This window comes from Empidonax traillii, unplaced genomic scaffold, assembly GCF_003031625.1.
Source record: "Empidonax traillii isolate 1590-97213 ecotype Southwest subspecies unplaced genomic scaffold, ASM303162v1 scaffold58:size1836614, whole genome shotgun sequence".
Taxonomy (NCBI): Eukaryota; Metazoa; Chordata; class Aves; order Passeriformes; family Tyrannidae; genus Empidonax; species Empidonax traillii.
In genome coordinates, this window is record NW_020955251.1 from 1362666 (window position 1) to 1381675 (window position 19010).

The following is a 19010-nucleotide window of genomic DNA, read 5'->3' on the forward strand; positions in this document are numbered from 1 at the left end:
TCAAATATGAGGCCAAACACTCAAGGTCACTGAGGAAACTTCTCATTTTGGAAACCAAGACATCTGAGCTATTATTCAGATATTTAAACATTAAAATACAAATCCTTATTTTAAATAAGCTAGGTGTAATAAACCCTCCATTATATGAAAATGCATAATTTTCACCCAAATGTCAGAATAATTTGCTTTAATAAGGAAGTATGCTTGGCCACAGAGAACTTTGATGTTAAAAAGCTGTTGACCACTGAGAGGAGACTTGGCCTCAGTATCCGTTTTACTTTACTTTTTCTAATAATAATTAGGAGACCTAGGAAAGTAGAATTTAGGACAACTAACTGAATATTGTTCTTCAGTACCCAAAAAATGAAAGTGAAAGTCAGTGAAATCCTGTTTGGTTTCCTAGAAGACATTGTTTCAAATGATTTTGTCTCAAATGTTGCTTCCTGCAAGGGGAAAAAAATCATCTGGGGGAGACTTTCATTCCAGGAAGCTTTCTCGTTCTCATTTTTTAAAAAAAGTTTATCATGCTGTAATCATGTCTGACATAATATGGTTAGTCAGTCCTGTATATAACTGACTTAAGAACTTACACATTTATTTTTACAGGTGTATAAACAATTTTCTCTCTACAGATGGATTAGTGTAGTTGTTGCTGTCCTGACAGACACTGTTCCATTGTGTAGTTCTATCTGCCAAGCAGTGTATACCAGTGAAATTGCTACATAATTTGAAATCAATAGTTCTGACAAAAATAAAGGCATTTTAATCTACCTTCTGCAAAAATTGCTGTTTGTTAATGTCAGAAGAACCACAGAAGTGATCAGCTAACTATTTTGGTGTGATTTTCTATATTAGAATTTAAAAAGTCCCAGATAAATAGATCAAAAGTGTGTATTATTTTTATTAATGTGTATTGAATTCTGCAGGAGACTGCGAACATGGGTTCATATTGCATGGTTTGTTGTTGAATTAATGAAAGCTGTGTATTTTAAGTATAAGGATTTATATGCTTGGTTTTCAGCATTTGGTGCTTTCACCAGATTTGATCAGAATAACAACTTCCATCTGGAAAAAATAAAATTTAAATCGTTAATTTTTTGAGAAATGCTTGACAGAAAAGTTCTTACAGAAGCATTTTGTTATGTGAATACGGTATTTTGGAAGACACAATTTATTTGAACTTCCTCTTGCAGGCTTCTTTATAGTTTAGCCTTTAATGCCAGATTCCTGAGGCATCTTTGGTATTTGATATCTTCAATGACTACACGAATGATTACAGGGTATGTATTGTGCCATTTCTGGAACTGAGTCTTTGTTAAAATAGAGCATATCTAGGGAAAGGGGAATGGGACAGTTAGAGGTATGGTAACTTAACTGCTATGATTTCATAAAACTGAGCAAAATCGTGGAAATTGGACAGTTGTAAATAAAGAAACTAATTATTTTAAATAAGTTAAGTATTTTGTAGTTTTTGAAGTGCTTACTAGCATCTGTGTAACAAACACCAAAGCCCCAAATCCTTCATCCCAGGTGTGCGAGTTTTATTTTATGTACTTTGAGTTGTCCAGAACTTGGTGGTGGCAGAAACAGGTTCCTGGGAGCTGAGGCGTTGGACCTAGGGGTGTGCTCAGTGCTGACATACAGACCAGTCACTCTCCTTGCTTTGTGTCTCAAAAGTGTCTGCAGTCTGTGGCAGATAATGCCAAAGTTTATCCATCGTGGAGACACTGAGATACCAGAACTTGCAAAGAGTAACCTCACTTTGCAAGGATTAGAAATATTTATCTGAAAGCACTGTCGTTATTTTGCTGTGGGAGCCACTACCATATTTTTTACTAGAATGTGAAAGGTAATATTTTTTACAGTATTTAATTTACCATCTCTTTTATATTGCATTTTATATTTTAAGGTCTATGGTGCCACTCCTTCAAGTGATTTCAAGAGGCTCTCCAATGTCTTTAGAAGACTCCAGCCGAATTATCCCTCTCTTCTACCTTTTCAGTTCTTTGTTTAGTCATTCACTCATTTCTATTCATGATAACGAATTCTTTGGTGATCCAATAGAAGGTGAGTTTCAAGTCCAGCAAATAGCAGTGCTTTGCAAAATGTTTTTGTGTAAGGCAGAATTCCCTGGACAATGATTTGCTGACATCCTGAGGAAGGCTCTCCTGGGCTGACTTGCTGATGGTCCCTTGAGCACTCAGCTGTCAGCTGGCTCTTTCATGGTGATTGCATTTAGAAAAAGGAGACAAAAATTGATGGTCTGCACATTGTGAACCGTAGCTTTACAGGGTCTGATATGGAAGTTATTAATCATGATAATTTTTAATGAGTTAGTGAAGAGAGTGAACTTCTTCTGGACTGAACCTGTAATCTAATGTATAAATTTAACAGAGGAATCACAAAAGAGAACAAGAGGATATTTTAATTAAAATACTGCAGACAGTTCCAAGACTTCATCTCCATTATAAATGTTTACTGATTCTGTTTTTGGGTGATGTTTCTTTTCTCTACCTTTAGGTTTTGTGTGTGAGTAATTAAGTTTCAATTAAATAAGTGTTGTTTTAAAATAATGCAATAATTGAGAAAAAGTCAGTTAAGGAAACTTAAACTTGTGTTTTGTGTAGCTGTAGGTCAAAGACAATCATCAATGATGCCTTTTACATTAGAAGAGCTTGTAATATTATCACGCTGCCTTCGAGATGCATGTTTAGGAATCATAAAGTTGGCTTACCCGGAAACAAAGCCAGAGGTCCGTGAGGAATATATTGCAGCATTTAGAAGTGTTGGAGTAACAAAAAATACGGAAATGCAGCAGTGTATCCAGACAGAGCAGAAAAGGTGGATTCAGTTATTCAAGGTAAATTGTGTCAATTTTCAGAACATACTTAAATAAAATCTTCAGGCTTCTGCCAGAGGTGGGAGATTACTTGTTTTTTTCTCTCTAATTTTAATGATGTTGTAACAAGGACTATGGATTTGGGAAGGCTGCTGTTTGGCATATGTGCTAAACTTTGGGTAACTTAATTGTGATAACTGTAACACGTTTTTTTTCTTCTGGCAACTCTTAATTTTCTTGCTGATCTCGTTTATAAAAAAGTTACTGTATAAAATATGGGGTTTAACTTGGGCTCCCATTCGATGAGGTACTTAAGCATGTTGTCATAACTTTATGTAGGTGTGAAATTCTAACAGAATCTTACGATTACTCAGGTACTTCTATACTAGAGACTCACTAAATTGGTACCATTTTGTATTGGTTTGGTTGGTGTTCCACTAAAATCTGTTGGTATTACTCCTTTTGGATTTACTGGGATATTAGCAGGAAGGTGAATCTGGCTTAGAAAATGTGAACTTAATGTATGTTTTTTCTGGATGCCTACCAATGTATTTCTGCTTGAATGGTTTTATCCATGGCATCCTACCTGATACATGAGTTAAGAGAAGCTGAAAATATTGGCAGGAAAAAAAAAACCCTAATATAACCGTTGCCGAAAAAAAAAGGAGTGCTTGACTTGTCATGAAAATTCTGCAGCAAACACATCCAGTCAGCTAAAATTGCTCATTAAAGAAGTGGGAGCAGAAGAAATGCATTTTCCAAATTGAATGCTAGATTTACAGTCTGTTTAATACCGGCGACCTCTCGCACACTAATGTTCAGTTCGAGTCATCAGCTGTCCCTTCAGGTCTTTTATCACTGCTTTTGTCAAGCTATCTATTTAATTGAAAGAAGTTAATTGAATGAAAATGATCAACTAAGCTTGTATTAATATTGCTAATGGAACTTTCTTCTTGGCCATGTTTGGAGAAAGATGTCATGCTAGACTTTAGGAAAGGCCCATTAAGGCTTGCACTTAACCTGATGGGCTAATTAAGGAATGCTTATTCATTCTACAAGTCTAAGATAGCCTCTATCCAGCCTATTCTGCCTGATTTTACAACACATTTCACTTATGAGCATAAGCATTAATAGCAGTGAGAGTAACTGATAATGTTTTGATTGCACTGAATACAGTCCTAATGCACCGCTGAATTTGTAATTTGCACAGATTGATCTAATATATGTTTGCACAATTTAATTTAATTACTTGTCTTTAAATCGCAAATAAACTTTTTGATTTAAAGGTCACAAGTGGAAACCTCAGTGTGTCTATTTTTCCAAGAAAGATGGCATGCCAGGGGTATTTTCATGTATGCAGTTCATATCATGCCATTTTCTGTTTGTTTGCTTTAGTTTGTTAATCAGTCTTTGTGTAGGCTGCATAGATTTCAGGTGAATTTGATCGTATTTTGCTGCAGTTCAGAAAGCTGTAAAATCCCGAGTTACTCTGTCCCACTTTGGCAGTCAGGAATTAAACTTGTAGTGGAACTGTCAAAACCTGGTGTACTCTTACTGTTTTCAGGAGCCAGGGTTGCCTTCCATTAGCTGAATTAGAAATGTAAATCTTCAAGGTATGTCTTTTCTGCCCACAAAAGAAGGTGATAGCAAAGCTTCCCTTGTTTACTTCTTCAGAAACATATTGTTACAGATGAAAATTGCACATGGCTAAAGTTAATCTCATCAAGAAGACCACTGTACATAGCACAGAGTCTTTCCTGAGGGCAGCCTCAAAACAACTTCTTGCCATAAGCAGGCAGCAATGCCTTCTTCCAAATCATTAAAAAAGATGAAGTATTTAATTACAAATTTAAGTAGAAAGTACTTTTTCTTTCTTTTGCATTATGCCAAATAGATGTATATATCAAATATATTGAATTTATCTTTGCTAAAGCTTTTGCAAGCTGCCTGCAGACAGAAAGGCACACCCCTTCCTTACCTGTGCTTTTTATTTATTTTTTCCTTTTTTCTTTCAATTCCCCACACTTGTTTTGTGTATTTTCCATGCCTCTGGTGTCTCATGGAATACATATCTGCATATATGAAATGAATGAAATATATATATATATATATATATATACACATACATATTTATATATATACACACGTGTGCACACAAATATAGGCTTTACTTCTGCAAAGTAATGGGAAGTCTGGTAACAGCGAGGCTGCCGACAGTAATGTGCATATTTGGTAACAAATTGGATGTCATTGGTAAGGTTTACATGTGCAAATGTCTTCATTCAATAGAATCCCCCATTTTTGGCTTTGTGTAATAATGAGTGGTGTAATCAACTGTTACAGATTCCATAGAGGAGCTTAAGTTATGAGTACGTGAAAAGGAATTTTGTCAAATAAAATAATTATTTCACTATCTCGAGTTAATTCTATGAAATCAAGTTGCTAATCTTGCTGAATTTCAGTTTTAAATGTTACTTGCACTTGACACTATTGAAAAGAAATACCCATTTTATTATTATTTATTGCATTGCGTCTTCCCTTTCAATAGAAGACATACTCCAGAAATTTTTACAAAGCAGTCCTGAGCTGTGGTAACAAGTGTTCTCAGTACCTGTGCATTCTGCAGGAGCTCCAATCTCACCTCATTTGATGCAGCTCCCTTTAAGGTTTCTTTAGCTGCTTGTAAAATATTTTATCCACATGGTCTTCATGTGGATAGTCTTTTCTGATTTTATTTTCCTTTTTAGAAATGTTTATCTTACCTAAAGTGGTAATGAGAGCACAGAGTTTCAGTGACTCATCTAACCTGCACTGAATTTTACAAGGGCAAGGTGATGAAAATTCCTGTGTAATCAGACAGATCCCTTAATAGCATTCTTTGTTCTGTCTTTATTCAAGATGTTATTATAAAAACTGGATGTTAAAAGGTGTAGCATCTAGACGCAGAATTCTTTAGAAGGCCCACTAAATTCCATTACTCTTGACACCTGCCCATTTAGTCTTTTAGTAAGATTATTTCAGAAAAGCTTTGTGTACATTTTTTTCTATTCATTTTTCAAGTGCTGTACTTAAAGGTTGCAAAACAGAAGGCTGTTCATTGTAGCAGTGATAATGTCTTTTTAGACTAGTAATTTAATATTCTATTGATTCCACTTAATTATGTTTTATGTAGTGTTGGCCTGATGTGGTTCAGCTGTGGACAGAAGGGATGCCACTCCATACATGTGCAACCAAGTATGGCAATTATGCCTGAGGTGGAGTACTTGTTAGCTTGGTATCTCTACTTATATTTAGTTTTATTTTTGATCCTGGGTTTGAGGAAACTGCCAAGAAAAATACAATATTACAAAGACACCCTAGTGACCGTGATAACTGTTTTTGTCACCTACCCAGTTTTGTTAGGAAGATATGAATAAACCAGTTATCTTTTGAGTTTTCTCATTTCCTGACTGTATGGTTATAATAATAACAGAATTGCCTTTTATAATTTGAATTCCTTATGAATAAAAATGAATTAAACATAGTGGTTTCAGCTGATGTGCTTGTGGATGGGAGAAGTGCAGGTGTGTGCATCGTCACTCCCTGTGGTTCAGCTGAAAACCAAAAATTTGTTAAACTGCTGTTCCTAGGTGCTTTCCAGGTAAATGCTTATAGCCTCTTTTGCGAAAGGGCTTAGTAACTTATTAATGCACTAAGGAGCTTCTACCTAACACATTTTTGTTTGAAAATAACATTACAATAATACACTATACATGTGCCTATCAAATTAAAATTACAGCAAGCCTCCCCACACATAATTTTAGGACTGTAGGAGCTTTTTGTGCTTCTTATGATAATCACTGTAAGAACATTTGGTTACCATCCTTTTTTGTGGAAATGGTCATCTTTCGGTCTGCTTTCAGGCATGTTTGGGCTGGGCTTTTTTCAAAAGTGATTTTACTTTCAGAATCTGATATGTTGAACCCTTTAGCAATCTTATGGTAGGCTTTGGTGTGCTGTATAAACAACTGAGCGAGTCACACTGGGATCTGTTTCAATAGAGACAAGAACTTGGAGAGTACAGTTCATCTGATAAATTGTGTGCTCTTTCTGGATGAGATGAATATTTATTTCTCTTAGCCATCTTTTAAAATGCTGAAAAGGTATTAATTGACAAGAAGAGAACCTGTAGTGTATTTTCATATGTAGAGCTTTACCCTTAAGAATATCAGCACTTGTTTTTTAACACAGAAAATCACCTCGGTGTGTGGTGAGGTGATGTCATCAGCAAATTCCTAGGACTACTGCAAGGCACCTTTAGCTGGAAATGCTTTATTTTGTTAATGCAGCAACCAGTAGTAGTTAATTTTTCATCTGCTTTAGAGATGTAACTTTTGATATTATGTTTTATTGCCAGTTGAATGTTTCTGCCTTCTCTGCTTTCTGAAATTGATGTTTGCTTTTGTACAGTTTGGCCATTGAGAAGAACATCACAGGTTCTTCTGCTGGTTAGTTAGTCAGATTTATTGACCGTGGGCAGAAATACCCACTGTGTATTAGTTGATGCCTCAGATTTGTTTTATGTGGAGGGGTCAGTGTGACCTTTGTCTTGAGACGGAAACAGAAGTTTTGTTCTTCTGTGGAGCGTTTTCCCTAAAAAAAAAGATGTACAGAAATTTAAGGATCTCTCTCCTTGTGGACAGAGAAAACCTAAAAGTCAGCCAGATTGTTCAGAATCTCTTGTTTTGGAATAAGCAGTAGGCAAGAATAGCTAAATAGTTCTCTATTTCAAAGCATATATCTATTCACACATTTCATTGCTGAAAACATGTATAAGCAAACAAACAAAAAAAAAGAAAACAAGAAATCTATGTAAAGGAACATGGTATAAGTTACCTGGTTAGGTGTTATTGTTGTTAAATAAGTAATTTAATGTTAGCAATGATTTGTTTAGGTTTCCCTGAACTGGCATACAACATTTTAGGTGTACAGTCTTACTAAGTCCTGTGTAGTCCTGGTTATTAGTTTTTTGAATGGGACTTTAATAAGCCATTTTCTTTTTGATGACTTAAAAGTGAACCATGATTACTTACTTGCATTCTAAGGTATTTAAGTCTAAGAGCGAGTTTTTGTAAGTTAAAAATAAGTAACATTTTCATACGTTTTTCTTTTAAAAAGTTTTTGCTTCTGGACTATATAATTTTATTCACAGTGCAAAATGTATATTGAATGGATGTGTTTCTGACACCTAGGTCATCACAAACTTAGTGAAAATGTTGAAATCTAGAGATACAAGGAGAAGTTTCTGCCCGCCAAATCACTGGCTCTCAGAACAAGAAAACATTAAAGCAGATAAGGTAAGAGCCATGTCCTTTTCCACTAAGCCTTGCAGGTGCCAAAGTTTCAGTGGTAGAGGAAACCTAAAAAGAAAACTTGCTCTGCGATGCAATGGTGTAAGCAGTTTGCATTTGTAACAGAGAAGAATTGAAAATCTGAGAGGCATTTTACTGCATTTTCTCATAGTAAGAATGCTAAATAAAAGAATTGGTTTGTTCTGGGGAAAACACCCTCAAAATTCTCTTCCAAAGTAAAAGAAAATTCATGAGCATTTTCTGTACTTAACTCACCTAAAAATTAGTTTTTTTCTAAGAGCTTTTTAAAAAAATGACATCGGGCTTAAAAAGTGTGTATGTGAGTGCAGAAGAAAAAGGTCATATGAATGTGGAAGTGCATCCTTTACATCATCGAAAACCAGGAGTTTAGGAGTCAATTTACACCTCAGGTTGCCTTGCACATTAGATGGCTTAACAGCTGGAAGCTTTGCATGGAATAGTTATCAGTGAACTTTTCTGTTTATTTTTGATGGTTGCACATTTGCTTGCCTTGTGTTTAGGATCCCCATTTCTCTGTGTTCTTTATAATTTGTAGGAAAATAGTGCCCACACACCTTAGGGAAAGTAGTAGTACTCCTAAACTCTGCTGACCTGATTCTCAACAGAAAGTAAACAGAATTTCTTTGACATCTCAAAATTCAAACTCAGCTTCTCTAGTATCGTAAATACCAAAACTTAAATGTTTTATTAAAAAATATTCAGGCACTCAGACATGCTTTTGGATGTCACAGCTATATATATTTACTATGTAATAGTAACTTATAATGTGTAATTAGATAATGTTTAACTGTAAAATACTGCTTATTTATTAGGTTACACAGCTCTATGTGCCATCAGCCAGACACGTCTGGAGAGTCAGAAGAATGGGAAGAATAGGACCACTGCAATCTACTTTGGACGGTAAGATACTGTCTGTGCAGTTTTTGCTTTGCTAAGTCAAAATAACAGTTTGCCTTTTGCAAAGAAAATCTGCTTCTTCTAGAGCTCTGTTGAGTATTTTCTATTAAAGTCTCGTTAGCCAAAAGCCAAGGCAATCTTCCGTAATTTTGTTTCACATATTTTAAAAAATTGTGTCTCTGTATACACGTAGGTATGTCTTTAGAATAATTAATGTTATTTAGTTTAATAACAGCTTTACCCAAGCTTGATGAGGGGAATGATGAGGTGGACAAACAATATGTTTTAAAAATATATGTATTAGTATGTATAAAATGCAATTGCATAAGATAGAAAATTAATGCAGTTGCTGAAGATGTAAAGAATTGAGGTTTTGCTTTTACTGTTTACTATTAAAAAAAAATCTTCATTATATATTACACTTTAACAAACAAGCTTAACATGGTAAATGTTAATTACTATTTATAAATATTATCTCTTAATTAGATAAGAAACCTAACTCCCTGAATTACTCAAAATATCTGGGTTTTGTGGAATACTTCTAGAGAAAGATGAGAGAACTGGACAAACTTAGCGATCATGGTAAATTTACACTAGCTCAGTTGTGCCAGTGTGCTTTCTCATGTAGACAGTCTGTTTCTTTGAGCTTTTTAGGTACACTATTCTAAAATTTTATCTTGCTGTGCTCAGGTAAAATAATCATTAAATCACTAATGCTTGTGCAGGTTTAATAATGATTTAAAAATGGGGCCTTTAAGCAGCAAAATGATCTATCTACAGGAGCCCATACTCTCTTTCAAGATGATGTAATTTGCTTGAGTTAGCTTAGCCTTATACAGCAGATGATGTAGAGAAGACTGAAGCCTTGGAATGCTACTGTAGAGTTGTACAGAATTAAGAGCTTTGTCCAAGGTTGAAACCTAAGGGCTTCTTGTAATGATATTTTTTTATTTGAGTAGCTATGATGGTAAAAGTTTGCTTTGATAACCTTCTTGGTATAGTTGCCAGATAACAGCTGGTTAGTCCAGTGTAATTATTCCTCAAAATTATAAATAGTATGTTTTTTCAGCTTAATGTCTTTCTTTGGAACTCACCTATTTTAATTGATTGATAATATGAAGTTTTAGCAAAAGTAGCCAGGCTTCAGCAGGCCTGTGTCCTGTGTAGCTTACAGACTCCACATCAGCAATCCATGTTTTTTCCACTGACCCGCGTGGCTCTTAACAGCTGCATTTACTGTCTTGATGTTCTCCACTGTCAGACCTGTTCCACAATTCATACTTCCACATTATCCTGCTACTGATCTCCTTCCCCTCATACATACAGTATCCTGAGCTCTCTCCCGTGCCTTCCTTCCCAAAATAGCATCAGTTCCCTCAGTTTTGTTATTTGCCTTGGTCTGGGCAGTTGGTGGATAAGGAAAGCGCATGCTGTGGTTGGAGTGGAGCAGCTGCACGCCCTCATTTTTCCTGACTGGACAAGCTGACACACTGAACAGAACTCTCCTTGCTGTTTCTGTGTTCAGGTCACTAAAGGAATTTCCCTTGTCCATCCAGTTGAAAATTTTCACAATGCTTGGTGGTTTTGAATTTCCCATTCTCTGTCAAAGTTAAAAGTTCAGCTGATTAGCTCAAAAGATGTGCTGGAGGCAAGATGATGAAGGAAGATGACACAGTGTGTTCATGTAAACCTCATTGTCATATGAAATCAGGCTAAAAAAAAAAAAAAAGTGAACATTAATGTGTGAAAACAAGCAGGTAACAATGTGCACATGACTTGTTTAATTCCTCTTGACTCCATATGGGTTAAAGCCAATTAGCATGAAAGTACTGCTGAATCACATATGGTCGTGTTTATTTGTGCTTTTTCATTTACTTAAATGGCAGACTCGTGAGCTCTAAATGCCCTCTGTATTGATGACTCCATCCCATATTTCTCTTTAAAGAAAGAAGCTGTGATGGAGAAATGCAGATAAAATTGACTAATTGACCGAAATAATTGAACTGTCGAAGTCATGTAGCAGTTTACCTTTGCTGTACATGCACTTTTTATTTAAAGTGCTTTTAACTGTTAGCTTAATAGGCTGCATACATTGACTTTAATTAAAAATGTTTACTAAGTAAACTAAGGGTAATCACAGATAAGCATTTTATCAGAAATTCCAACAGGTTGCAATGATGAAATCTGACCCAAATGAATATACATCAAGTATAGTGATATTTTGAGTCACATCCTATTAATTGGTGCTTAAAATATCACTCCTTAAAGTTCTTTGAGGAGTTAAAAAAACAGAAAGCCAAGAGAACACTGAAGTGATGCCCAGTTGCAGAAAGGCAGGAAGGTGCTTGTCACCACGGTAGGAGCCAGAGGAAAAAACTTGAAACAGTCATTATGAACTTCCAGACTGGGTAGTGACACAAAGTATTTACTTATTTTGTAATATGGTCCACTAATAGTGTGCACTCTGGAGTCATTTTTCAGAAAGGTGAAAATGAAACAACATTGGGTAGTGTTTTCTCTGTAGACTGAAGCCCAGGTGGACCTTTAACCACAGTGTCTAGTCAGTGAGCAGTACTGATTGCAGTTAATTAATTCATGGCCAGATATGTGCTCAGCAGCTGAGTTTCCTCCCATGAAGTTAAAACAGGATTATCATTTCTACACTACATCACCCAAAGTTGAGTTGTTTCCTAAAAACATCCTCTGTGGGTATAAGAAGGTTCAAAGGAGGTCACGGTAGCTTGGGAACTGCATGTGAGTGAGTCTCTCTGCTGTGGCTTCTTGAATTCTTCTGTAGCATTTTTTTCTTAAGTACATTTTGCAGTTTCTTGATGATGTTTTCACTTTTTCTGCTGTGACTGGGATTTAATGTGATCGCTGTGATCTTGCTGTTGGGAGAGAAGACTCATTGCAATAAATGCTTTCTGTTAATTTCGTTAGATTTGGTTTAATTCTTAGGTTTTTTGCCTAAAATGACTTGATTGAATCTAGATGATGTTGAAAGCACAATAGCTTTAAACTGTATTGATCATCAGGATGGGAATATTGTTTATTCCTGAGATGAAAATCCTAAATCATTACAACTTCCTAATTGTCTTCTATCACATGTTTTTTCTTAATTCAAAAGCTTAAATGCCAGGAATAACAAGATATTTTTTTCTGAATAAACTAAAGAGATACAGAAGTACTTATTTTTATATGCATTTTGTTTTCAGTGCTTGTATTTCAGTTTGCGTGTAGCAACTAATGTTTAAAGAAAGGTAAGGCTTTGTGTGACTAAGTAGTAAATAAACTATTTTAATGTATGTATTTTTATACAAAGTAAATTGAGTCACTTGATACAAAATAAACTGTTTAAAAAATGTGGTTTTTTTCCAAAATTTTTAAAATTATTATTTCTGTTTTAAGTGGGTTTGGAACCAGCACCTCTTTCTGTATCTGAAGAACGACAACTTGCAATTCTGACAGAGCTACCTTTTGTAGTTCCTTTTGAAGAAAGAGTAAAGGTACCTAATTTCTAATTTAATATGCAATTTGTTTTTTAGCTTTTTGTTTTGAGTAAGTGTTAAATCAGCACTTAGTGAAGTAGAAACTGGATCAGTTCCCTGCAGAGGGATATGGCAGTCTGTATTGTTTTTCTTCAGTGCTCATAGCAACTGAACATTTAATAACTTTTATTTTACTAGTTACATTGCCCGTGATAATAATTACATTAGAATTAGGAACATGCATTGCGAGATACACGGGAGCAGTTTGCATTCTCAGCTCAGTGACTGATCTACATGATTGCACCCTCTTGTGGTAGCAGAGCACTGACCAGTTGTGTGTCTGTGAGGAACAGATGGCAAGATCACAACTGGAGGCTTTTGAGCGATGGGTGGGTTTGCTCAGAATGAGATAATGGATGTTCTTTCGGGAAAAATAATGCCTAGAAATTAAGTTCCTGCATTCATAGCTGAGTAGCTGAACTTGAATAGAGTATGTAGCTTTAAACTTGCAAGATTCTTGTACTTGGTTGATTAGATTTGCTTTTGGATGTTTTTTTAGATTTTATATATGTAATTGTTAGTTCTATAATGTATTTCGTTTAGCATCATAAATATTTTTGAAGCTTTTACTCTGTTGTGCACATTTATTTTTTAAGTGGTTTTCTCAACACTATGAATTGTTTAAAAATTGCTCCCTGAATTGTCTTGGAAATGTTAAGTTTCAAGACACCATCAAGGGAATGAGGAATAATTCCATAGGGAAAGCCAGTCTGTATTTTTCAAAAAAGACAGTGACAACTTTGGTAGAAAATGAGTGATTTTTCCAGGCTTCTATGAAACAGTTTATCCAACAAACATCTTGATACTGTCTGGCAGTATTGCACTAGGATTACAGGGAAAAAATTGGAAGTGACCTCAAGCAGATACCTCTATGCCATGACTCAGTCACTGTCTACAGCCTCTGGATGTCTCAAAGCTATGTTGAGATGCACATATGTTGTTTCTGGAATTCATAAAACCTTGTTTGGTGCAACTGGAATTCATAAAAAACCTTGTGTGGTTTTATCACAAAACCTGAAATAACCATTGCATCAGAGCCTGGAGAGAGGGATAAAGCTGCAGACTGAACTTTTACAGTTCAAAGAGGGGATCCTCTTACACTGCATTGTGGACCAAGTATGGACAGTCCTTTTTGTGTCATAGTAGGAGTCAGCATTCCTTTGGAATCTCTCACTGCCTCTATAAAGCTACTTGCAGTAAGGGAAAAGACACCACACAAGACCATAATAGGCTTTTTTTTGTTTTTCTTTTATTTTCTTTTTTTTTTTTTTTGCCATTTGTTACTCTGTATGGGGAGCGTTCTGTATGCCCTTTCAATTTCTGTCTTCTTCATGAGATTTTGACCTTGAATTACCAGATAACAGATACTCCTACAAGCAATTACAGAGTCCAGTTTCGTGGTGGGCTCTTCAGCCTTCTGGCTCCAGGGAATGTTACCCTCTTTAGCCTAAAGGCACATTGGGATTGGGATTGTGCCTTTCAATCTGGTATTTGCCTGTGGGAGGCAATGAATCTTATTTGTATCAAGTGCCTTGGTTCTCACCCACTTAAGCCATCCTTTGGTCAGCTTGCCCATGGTGATGTTCCTTGCTGTGTTGTGTGCTTCAGGCAGCATTGCTTACTTTTTATTGTAAATGAAAAATCACTGTAAATGTTTCAGTTATACGTAAGGTTCTTATTTTCAGAACTAACATCTGCATGAACCCTGGGTTATGTAGGAATCAGACTCAGTAACAAGAAGAGTCCATCCTTCCTCATAGAGGAATAACTTCAGAGTTGGATCAGGGTGTGCAAGAACTTCTTCAGATGAGTTTTGACTCTTTCCAAAGATGGAGATTTCACAGACTTTCATGTAACCTCTTCCAATATTTAATCACTCTTACTATGAAGTTTTTTCTTTACATCCATTCATTGTTTCTCTTCCTGCAGCTTAGGACTCTTTTCTCCTGTCTTCCTGCTGGGTACCTTAGGGAAGAATCTGGCTTTGTCTATACTATAATCTTGGTTGGAGAGCATCTTCTCCACCAACAGCAGTTGCCCAGAGAAACTGTAGATTTGAAACCTTATTCTAGTTTTGTCTGCTGTGGTCAGATTTCCTCTTTCATGGTAAATTTGTTGGTTTTAAACATCCCTGCAGACTCTTACCTAATCTTCTTAATTAAAAAGCAGTCTGAGATGTTATTGGGAGATTACATCCCTTGGTAAATATACTAGTGGTGCCAAGAGAGAATACAGTAAACATACACTCCCTGAATGGAGGGAATATTCTTATACATTAGATAACCCCCTCCTGTGCTACATCTTGGCATAGAAGCACAGTCAGCTACAGCTGCTCTTCAGGTAAACAGGTTCCTGTTGTGAAGACTGGAAGAGGGACAATGTGAAATTCAATTTGTACTTCACTTGGCATAATTTTTTTTAGTTGGTCTGATGCTCTGGTTCTTTTTTTAATGTGGCAGTGCTAGCCGTGATTTTGCTTTGAATTATTTGTTCACTGTTTGTGAGAGGGGAACTGATGCCTAATTTCTTATTATTGGGAACGTTCCTAAGCATTGCAAATGGCACCAAAAATTATTTACTAATACTGAGGGTAAGCTCTGTGTGTGCAAAATACTCATGTGACTTTTTCCCTTTATTTTTGAATACTTTCCATTTCAGAACTCTGAAAGTTAGGGAGAGAAAACTGGAATCACTGGCACAATGTCTGTAGATGTGCCTCTTAATGTAAAAAGAACTGAGGATGATATCTTAGCACAAAGAAGTTTTTTGCATATCTGTGCCCTCGTCTTCCCTCCCCTCAGTCATTGCTCTGTATTAAGTTTCTGCAGCTCAGTGAGAGAGAAGACAAATCACTTGAAAGTGAGTGCCAGAAGCAGCTCAAAGGACAGTAACAGTAGTGAATAACCATCTCTCATTCAACATTTACATCTGCACAATGACATGATTGCTCTTTTCACCCATTTCAACAGATTTTTCAAAGACTAATCTATGCTGATAAACAAGAAGTTCAAGGAGATGGGCCATTTTTGGATGGTATTAATGTCACCATCAGAAGAAATTATATTTATGAAGATGCTTATGATAAACTTTCTCCTGAGAATGGTGGGTTTACAATTAAATTATCAGCTTGTTTATAACACATAACTGTTCTTGCCATGTAGTTATACATTTGCTTACTTGACTAGTGTGTTACAGGTATATCAGCTCTGAGGTAAGTTCTTAAAAAGCTACATTTCCTAATTTTTACATAAGTAATTTCTGATTATTGTGGTCTCATTCTTTTTCCAACCTACTTTTATGGGGCTTTTCTTCCCATATACTTGTCCAAATACCTGTACTTTGTATATTTATCTGTGTAGTTCATTAGATATTATCTGCTTTGGTGATCTTTGACAGCAAATACATAAGGACTGAACGGGATTTGTGAGGTACAACAGAGCTGGGGAAGGGTCTGGAGCACAAGTCTGAGGAGAAGTGGCTGAGGGAGCTGAGATGTTTAGTCTGGAGAATAGGAGGCTCAGGGGGGACCATATCACACTCTACAGCTCCCTGACAGGAGGTTTTAGCCAGGTGGGGGTCTGTCTCTTCTCCCAGGGAAGAAGTGATAGGACAAGAGGAAAAGGCCTCAAGTTATGCCAGGGTATATTTAGATTGGATATTAGGAAAGGTCACCACAGAAGGGGCTGTAAAGCATTGGAACAGCCTGCCCAGGGAACTGGTGGAGTCACCATCTCTGGAAGTACCCAAAAAATGTGTGGATATGGCACTTAAGGACATAGTTTAATGGCAGTCATGGTGGTTGGTGATGGTAGGTTGATGGTTGGACTTGATGATCTTAAAGGTCTTTTCCAACCTTAACAATTCCGTGATCCTATATATACAGTGCTATCCAATATGTACTCACACAGGGCCAGGGCTGTTTAGAATCGATGGGAATGCAGTGCTTATTGATGGCTCCTTCAGGCAGTGAATCTTGCACTGACAATATTTTACGTAAATAGAATTTTCGGATTATTCTTGGGCCTTTTTTAAGGTATTTTGTGGGATTTTTTTCTTTCTCTATCTAGTGTCTTTCCGCTTCTTTCAATGACTCTTAAAGCAAGACCTTGTCTACAAAATGAGTCTCGCAAACTGGATATTCCAAAATTCAAGCCAGTAACGAACTTATGCTACTATTTACTAGTTCAGTTTTAATATAACATTAGATAAGTTTGTGTGAGTAGTTACATGTGTTTTTTATCAAGAATGAAGCAGATAGTTGCATTTGAGTTTGTCTCTCTCCTTTCTCTGCAGAACCTGACCTAAAAAAGCGCATTCGTGTTCACTTACTGAATGCCCATGGTCTTGATGAAGCTGGCATTGATGGTGGTGGGATTTTCAGAGAATTCCTAAATGAACTCCTCAAATCAGGATTTAACCCTAACCAGGGATTTTTTAAGACCACCAATGAGGGACTTCTTTACCCTAATCCTGCCGCACAGATGCTCGTTGGAGACTCATATGCCCGACATTACTACTTTCTTGGAAGAATGCTTGGAAAGGTAATGTTTTTTTCTACTTGGATCGGGGTAGATGGGAAAAAAATAATGATTTCCCTCGACTTGAGGAAAAATAATTTTGAGAGGTTGTGCCTGAACATTATTTCTACATATCATCTGAATTTCTGTTCATTTTAATGAGTTACATGCTTGAGGAGTACAGAGGGTTTGCCATATCCTGACTGCCAGTTGAGCAAAGTGTGCAAATGTTTGCTTCTGTGTGTATCCTCTTGATTAAAGTTAAGTTGGTTGAAGCCAGCAGATCTGCTCTGCTTATGGTGATTTTTAACCTGGGCCTTTTTGGAATATCACTGCTGTTACATTTTCATAATTTGGAATATATGAAATTAATATTTTAAACAGTTTCTAATTTTAGAAGGTGTAGAATTCTTACTAGCATTTAAAATCCGCCATCAGCATTTGCCATGTGTAAGAGCCACACGCAAATTAATTTTAACATAATGTGTTTGGGGTTTGGTACATTTTGCATATTTCTCGAGTTTTAGTGCTTGATATTTTGGTGATGTGAATGTTCAAAGGCTGATAGACACTTGTTGAGCTAGATGAAAAATGAAAGGGGGAAGGAAAAAAGTGAGAAACCATTACAAACATTAATTACATTCAGTTTTCTTTTATGGTTAGGTTTGGTACTGAGGCTGTTTCATTCTAAGCCCCTGAAATAATTTTTGTTATGTGAAATGAAGTTTGGAATACAAATTCCATTTCAGAAAAAGAAAAAAAAAACCCACTGACTGTTACTTAGCTATCTAAAACTGAAGGTATTTCAGATGTAAAAGTCCCATTTATCTACCTGGATTATTTTGGAGGGTAAAGTGCTGCTCACTTGCAGTGAGATTTAACATGCAGTTGGATGTCTTTGTAGTGTAGCTGGAGGTGTTTTAAGAGGATGTTGTTGGCAAAATTGAGTTGTTGAAGCAGTGCTGTTCTTGAGAGTTGCCAGCCAACTGATTTCGATTAAACTGCCACTTTGTAAGCAAATTCTCTGCTCATGCATCCTGGCTACTGCCATATCCAAACTTCCCAAAGAATGGAAATTTCAGATCAGCTATTTTAATGAAATAGTCTTCGAATGATGTTCCCACTCTTAATGGCAGATGGATGGAGTACTTATACAGTAGTTTGTAATTATGACCAGTTTTACATATCCAAGTCTTTATGTTCTTTCTGCATGTATAGATTTTTGGAGTGGGGAAGCAAATACTGTGGTATTGTAAGGAAGTTACTTCAGCACAAAAATGTTTCATTTATATCTATGAATGGGGCAGGGATCAACTGATAGGCGAGGCTTGAAACAATATTTAAAAAAAAAAAGGTAATTTGGAACCTTCAGTTTCCTCTGTCAAAACAACGAATTGCCTTCTGTAATTGAATTTCAAATATTCATATAGAGGCAGAAGTTTCAAAATGTGTTTTATCTCACAAAATGCCACAGATATAGTTTTACTTTTATCTTTTTAAAATCCAGGGATCTATTATTTAACATTTTGAAAGCATAAATTGTTTTTGATTTTGCAGTATGTTTAGATAAGGTAATAAGTGACAGTGTTACTTAATAATTACCCCTGCCCAGGTGCACAGACACCTTTTTAGTAGTGTATTTAGAGACCTGATGAATTAAACAGAAAGATAAGGCACGACCATAGTATTCAAAACCTGGCAGTATTGTGATCTTGGTTAGGTTATTGAATACTCACTCATCCGTTTTCAAAAATGTGTCCATTTTATGCTTTGCACAGAGTTATTTGAGAGCAATAGTGGATTATTAAAAGCCCCTTTGTAAACAAAATAGATATAA

The 19010-nt window shown here is 36.0% G+C and overlaps 1 protein-coding gene across 1 annotated transcript in view; it reads left to right on the forward strand.

The window, feature by feature from the left end:
• UBE3C (ubiquitin protein ligase E3C) overlaps window positions 1-19010 on the forward strand; it is a 72802-nt gene that overhangs the window by 27002 nt on the left and 26790 nt on the right. The window contains exons 11-18 of the mRNA XM_027879795.1: window positions 1194-1280; window positions 1910-2067; window positions 2628-2860; window positions 8071-8175; window positions 9024-9111; window positions 12517-12614; window positions 15626-15758; window positions 16950-17197. Of these exons, the coding sequence (XP_027735596.1) occupies window positions 1194-1280; window positions 1910-2067; window positions 2628-2860; window positions 8071-8175; window positions 9024-9111; window positions 12517-12614; window positions 15626-15758; window positions 16950-17197 (1150 nt within the window). The remainder of the gene's footprint in view (window positions 1-1193; window positions 1281-1909; window positions 2068-2627; window positions 2861-8070; window positions 8176-9023; window positions 9112-12516; window positions 12615-15625; window positions 15759-16949; window positions 17198-19010) is intronic.